Source organism: Temnothorax curvispinosus, unplaced genomic scaffold (genome assembly GCF_003070985.1).
Source record: "Temnothorax curvispinosus isolate PA1 unplaced genomic scaffold, ASM307098v1 QBEX01005055.1, whole genome shotgun sequence".
NCBI classification, from domain to species: domain Eukaryota; kingdom Metazoa; phylum Arthropoda; class Insecta; order Hymenoptera; family Formicidae; genus Temnothorax; species Temnothorax curvispinosus.
Window position 1 is genome coordinate 1 of NW_020214835.1, and position 6,450 is coordinate 6,450.

General features: G+C 38.9%; 1 protein-coding gene across 1 annotated transcript; it reads left to right on the forward strand.

Annotated features, from left to right (window-relative positions):
- Nucleotides 1–207: 207 nt before the first annotated feature.
- On the forward strand, nucleotides 208–6,432 carry LOC112454414 (venom dipeptidyl peptidase 4-like; the record flags this gene model as incomplete). The annotated part of the gene is made up of 8 exons (XM_025015793.1): nucleotides 208–475; nucleotides 731–900; nucleotides 2,346–2,446; nucleotides 2,544–2,792; nucleotides 3,030–3,244; nucleotides 4,838–5,120; nucleotides 5,994–6,188; nucleotides 6,272–6,432. Coding segments are annotated over 8 exons (1,642 nt in total), but the record flags the coding sequence as incomplete, so codon positions are not given.
- Between the last annotated feature and the right edge of the window lie 18 nt (nucleotides 6,433–6,450).

Genomic DNA, 6,450 nt, shown 5'->3' on the forward strand with positions numbered 1-6,450 from the left:
TTATTATTTCAATGAGCATTTCTTTTGCCATATGTACAGGTGTCTCAAAATGCATAACACAACATTCTTCATGTCTTTTTCAATCCAATTTCACTGAATCTATCCAATTTTCTAATCGTTGGTTCAATCGTTGTTAGGTATCTCCATCTCCATCGTTATCTCAGTCACAACTGATATAAAAATTTGTGCGTTTACAACTGCGTAAATATTTTTAAACGAGCTTTCTTCTTCCATCGTAAGAAAATACTTGTAACAAAAATTGTCCTATATATTTACAGCACATTTGAAGAGATTGCGAATGAAGCTTTTATCTCGCTGGCATTATGGTCACCGATCGGCAGTGACTTAGTTTACGTTCTCGATAACGATATTTATCATATGACTTTCAATCGCAGCCAGAATGTAGTACGAAGATTGACGACTAGTGGCGAACCCGGAATCATTTACAATGGAATTCCGGACTGGGTATATGAAGGTAAACCTGTCTTCTGTGACGCAAACAAATATCTACATAAAATAATTTTAATATTTATCAAAAGTATTTTATGATACATGAATATATTATAAAACGTTTTATATTATGTTTAAAAAGAAAAAAATATATCTATATATAATTTAAAAAATATATATCCAATCCGAAGAAGAATTATACATCGCGAAGTGTAAACATCACGTCTATCTGTGTCGGATAATTGCAAATGACAAACATAATCGCAAATGTTGATTACAGAGGAAGTATTTGGATCTCCGACCGCGACGTGGTATTCACCGGATGGACGATATTTGGCCTTTGCAACCTTCAACGATACTCAAGTAAAGGACATGGCCATTTTTCATTATGGCATCCCTGGTTCTCTTGAAGACCAATATCCTACGGAAGTGAGAATAAAGTACCCCAAGGTGAGAACCTACTTCAAAAACGTCTCTAAATCTATAAATATGTGAAGACTGAGAATACTTATTTTGTAATATTTTTAAATAGATATTTCGAAAATTTTTTCAACATTTCTAAAATCGATAGTATCTTTTAAATGTCTTTCTCTTCTCTGCTTATGCAACAAAAACTGTCAGCTATTGATTGTACATTGCAAATTATTACTATCTTATCAATAATTCAGCGATATCGTTACTAAAAATATTTGCATTATCCCGACACGATAATATTGATAAGTCACCATTGAGAACTCGACTAATCATCTCCACTCGGCAAAATCGGTTATTGTCGTAACGAGTTGGAAGGACCGTCGTTCTTCCGTTTAACTCGAACTTACTCTACCATAGATCCATTTTCCGCGTGCATGTGTCGGCACGTACGGATAATTCAATTGTCAAAGTGCACTGGCAGCAGCGCAATCTTCCGTGAAAAAAGCCCGCAAACCATTTCTCGCCCTATATCAGACCCTCATTTATCAACAGCAACAAGCATATCTCTCTTTGTTAACTACTATCTGTTAATCACTCGGATTAATCAAATCATAACTATTTCAGTTATATTATATCGAATATATTTAATTATTCCATTTACGATTCACTTTAAATTAGTGACAAAAATAAAGTACAAATTTATGTATTTATGCGAGAAATGGTGGTAAAGAGATTCTAAAAAACGATATTTTAAAGCCCCGAAGTCTCAACTTTCAAATCCCTTCAAGCTTTTTCCTCGGTGATGCTTCTGCACCATGTGGTACCATTTGAAAGTCGGCTGTGAAAAACTGATAAAAAAAAGCTGCATTTCTGAGATCATGTACGGAGTTGAAAAATTCTTTTTCAATTTCGCTTCATATCTTCTAAAAGCGTAAAAATCTCCTCTCAAAAATTTCAGAACTTAAGCTATAATCTTTTTTCTCTCAAGTTACAGTTATCAGTGATATATGTGTAAAAATACATTTTATTTAAGAAAATAAAAACAATTTTTTGATATTTTACAAACTTCTTCAGAAACTTAAATTATTTTTTATTATTTTCTTGAATTTAAAGTGTGTGTTCACAATTTTTTCAATTTTTTTTTTACAAAATGGCGGCGTCAGAGCTCAGCAAAGAAAGCCAGAAGTATTCTGCGGCCGAAAAAATTTCTCCTCCAATTTTCGACCTGGAACAAAAACCAAAAATTTTTTAGTTTTATATAAGATTAGCTCGGGAAGTACGTACGGATATTAAAAAATATCATTTTTTGTAAAAATGGTGCACGTTTAAATAAAACGTTTCATTTTTAAACAATAAAAAATTGTCAAAATTAGGGGGCGCTAGAGTGGCGTTATTCTGAAGTGTTTTATAATGTCATGTAACATGTAACTTGCAAGATCATTTATATCAGTGAAAAAAAAATCATATACATATTTTCACAGGTAGGTACACCGAATCCGACAGTAACTCTATCGGTGATCGACTTGACAGATCCATCGTCAGAAGCAGTCACCTTGGAAGCGCCCGTTGATGTGGTTACGAGGCAAGTTTTCCTATTAACAACAAGTATCTCCGTAACGATCTTCAGACGATTTTACGATCATGTTTAACATATTGCTACTTGGCATTCACATTCGTAGTGATAACGTTCTATATAACGTGAACTGGTGGAACCAAACACACGTGATCACGACATGGACGAACCGTGTACAGAACCAATCCCAGCTGACGATGTACAACACACAAGGGGATATCAAATTGGTTTTTTTCGACGAGGAGACCGAGGGCTGGCTTCAACCGAATATCCCTATAAAAACCGGCAATTATGTTTTGTATTTACGGCGAGAGGATTCTGGCACCAGTGCCGGCAGATTCCGTCATATAGACAGGTGAGATATTAGGCAATTTATAAACAAAAATATATTTATAAATTCACGAAAAAAATTACGATTCTCTCAGAATAATCTGAAATTTTTTGCTTCTTGGTTCTGAATAAATTACAAATTAGGCTTCTCTAAACTCGTATAGCTCAGAAAGAAAAGTTTGACATAGTGATCTCGAAACGTAAAAAATTTTTTATAATTTGCTTTTTTTCTTTTTTCGTAATTTTACTGTTGTCTCGTTAGGTACGAATACAAGGACGATCGGTTTATTAAACCGGTAGATCTGACACCCGGGCCCTCCGAAGTTCACACGATCCTGGCAGTCGATTCGGCCAGAGGCAGAGTTTACTACCTCGCCACGGCGCCGGGTGAACCGACCCAGAGGAATTTGTATTCGGTGCCTCTGGATGGGAGCCAGGAACCGACTTGCATATCCTGCGAGCTGCTAACGCCGGAAGGTGAGTCCTCGAAATCATGAATATGAGCAAGAGAAGAGAGTAAGTGAATGAATGAGTGTGTGTGAGAGAGAGAGAGAGAGAGAGAGAGAGAAATACAGAAAGAGGAAAAAAGAGAAGAGTGACGTTTTTCATCAATTTAGATGATGAGCTTGCAACGTGCACGAACGTGAAGGCCCTATCTCACGAGAACGTTCAGCGTCGTCGGAATATTCTATTTAAACTACGGCGTCTCTCATGGGAGGAATATTTTACGCAAAAAGCATGAAAACTTCATAACTCTTAATGTCCGATCGTTCGTTTTACTTAGATTCGCGTCCGACCATCTTTTTTTTTTTTGTTTCCGTGGAAAAAGGGAAAATGCCTCGCGCATACCGGCCCCGGCCGCACCGAGTTATGTGGGGCTTGCACCCACTAAAACCCCTCTCCCCTAAACATAGCACGCTGAACAACAGTTGCGATACGCGGGAAACTAACGAGGCATACATCACGTACCACAATAGTCCTCTCGCAGAGGCGACAGAAAAACGTAAACCGGACAAAAGACCAAAACGGCAGGTCTCCGGCAGGGGGCGTCCGACCATCTAATGAGACCGGAAACTCGGGAGAGTCCCGTAAGTGGCAAAGAAATTTCTGGACTCATCGTCAACGGTATTTGTAACTTGTTCGAGATGATAGGTACACGTTCCAATTAAAACGAAAAGTCCATCGGGAGTAATCTCATCTGACAAAAGCCGCAAGTCGCAAGTTCATGAATATTTAGCGCGCGCGCGCGCGCGCGCGTATGTGTATATGCGAGGGGGAGAGGGTTGATAGACTCGCGCGGGAAAGATCTACGCGAGCGACTATATGATGTAATCTACGGGAACCTCGCTCCCGTAAAAAATCGCCACAATTTTTCCTCGCACATTTCTGCAGTGCGCCGAAAGTTGCGCGAATTCAAGTAAAAATTTCTGAATCTCCTCCCGCATAGACCCGGGCGTGAACTTATCTTTGCGCGAACTTATCTCCTCCCATCGCTACGCGGGGAGATTCCGAAAAATTCGGAATCTTAATTCCTGTATGCGAAACGTCTCGTCCCGTAAACGAGGTGAGACTGAAATATTACTTTTCGCGCAAGTTTTTCCGGCTATCGGCGGCAGCTGCGTTCACCAGACGGAGCGCTATCGCGTAGAGAAGATTAATTCGCCGGGCTATTTGCACCCACGAGAAAAATCAACGTCTATGAGAGGTCTCTGTATCTCGGTCGATCCCCTAGGTGTACCCTGTATCCGTTAAAATATGATGTTTGCTGGAATTTATTTCTTTCGGCGAAAAGTAGAAAGTGTCAAAATTTATGCCTCTTGTTTTCTTTGACGAGGAGTTAGCAATGTACGCCGCGTTGGTGAGCAGAATTTTATACAGATTTCGATATTACATACGTGTATATACCTATATATTCAAAAATGTATATCCGAAAATGAAAGCGGAAATAACTGCAGAGCAACGGGGGCAACATCCGACAAAATTAAAGCGGCGGGAATGAGCATCTTATTATGTAGAATAAGAAAATGGGTTTTCTCCGTGGAAACATTCCGACGAATTTAAATGTTACAGGAAACAAATGCACTTACGCGACCGCGTCTTTCTCGAGCCAGAGATCGTTTTACGCCCTCACCTGTGCCGGGCCTGATCCAACTACGGTGACGATTTACGACGAGAATCATCAGCCAGTCTCGACTTGGACCAATAACGACCTGACAAGGAAACTTTTGTCGCGAAAACTGATGCCGAAACAAAAAGATTTCAACATTACCGTGAACGGTTATGACTGCAGGGTCAGATTGCTCCTGCCGCCGGATTTCGACGAAAACAAATCGTATCCCTTGCTGGTATTCGTGTGAGTATCGAAGCTCCTCTGATAGAATAATAAGTAACGAAATTTGCTAATACGACATAAAAATATCTGTCAACATTTCTCCACGTGATAATTGACTAAAAAAGGTTTTGCGTTCAGCAACAAAACTTTTTGATCATAAAGATAAGAATATAAAAAACGAAATTTATAGTGAATAAAATTTAGCGACATATGTATATTAGACAATAAAATCAATTTTATTGTGAGGATATATATTTCCGTATTGCATATATATGTATATTACGCTTGATTTGAAGACAAATACATATCTACGAGTATCTTATGACATTTATGACTTTATGACGTTATCACGTGTAGATTTCTAAAAATTTTAATGTTACGTAGTAAAACAACAGCGTTAAAAAAAAAACATTTTATTTAACAGAACGTTTTCGTTTTGTAAAACATAAAGGTTTGAGTAGAATTAAAGCCACAATTGCCTAATGCTTTATAAATCGCAAATCTAACTGCATAATTTCAAAGAGAAATTAATATTTTATTTATATTATTTTGATAATGTGCTAGTACGTTATATATACGGTTCTATCATTAATAGTGGCTACGGCACAGTTAGAATCGGCGTACGTTATGATTAATCGGCACGCAAAAGAATTACAATCTCCATTTAAAATTGGACTGCTGATCGGGTCTGTTTACTTAGCCGATTCATGCCGGGGCTTTCGCAAAGTATCGAGCGCTCCACCTACTTAGACATTCATACTATCCATTTGTAGCTCGGAGCTCTGGATAAAATCGAATACCGAGTAATGTTAAGGGGATGAAAATTGAAACCTATTCTTTGATTCGTGTTTTCGTTTCGGTTGAAACATTTGGTTAATATCTTAAAATCCGCAGATACGCCGCTCCGAACTCAGTCAGGATCACCGATGACCACAAAATCGGATACGAGCATTATTTTACGACCAGCCGAGACGTGGTCTATGCACGGATCGATGCACGAGGATCGGCCTATAAAGGCAGCAACATGCTCTTCGAGATATATCGAAAGCTAGGCACCGTAGAGGTTGAAGATACGATCGCTGTCACCTCGTGAGTAGTCCGAAAGTAATCGAAAATTGCTTCGTTTCCGGCAGCGTACGTCATTCTGAAAATGAGAATGTCCCTTGTCATAGAATTCTGCAGAAGCAGTACAAGTGGATCGACGCAAACAGGACTGGCTTATGGGGCTGGAACCACGGCGGCTTCACCACTGGCATGGTGCTTGCGCAAGATGCCAACTCCGTCTTCAAGTGCGGTATATCTGTCGCGCCTGTGACTTCCTGGATCTATTACGGTAAGTAAAAGAAAAAAA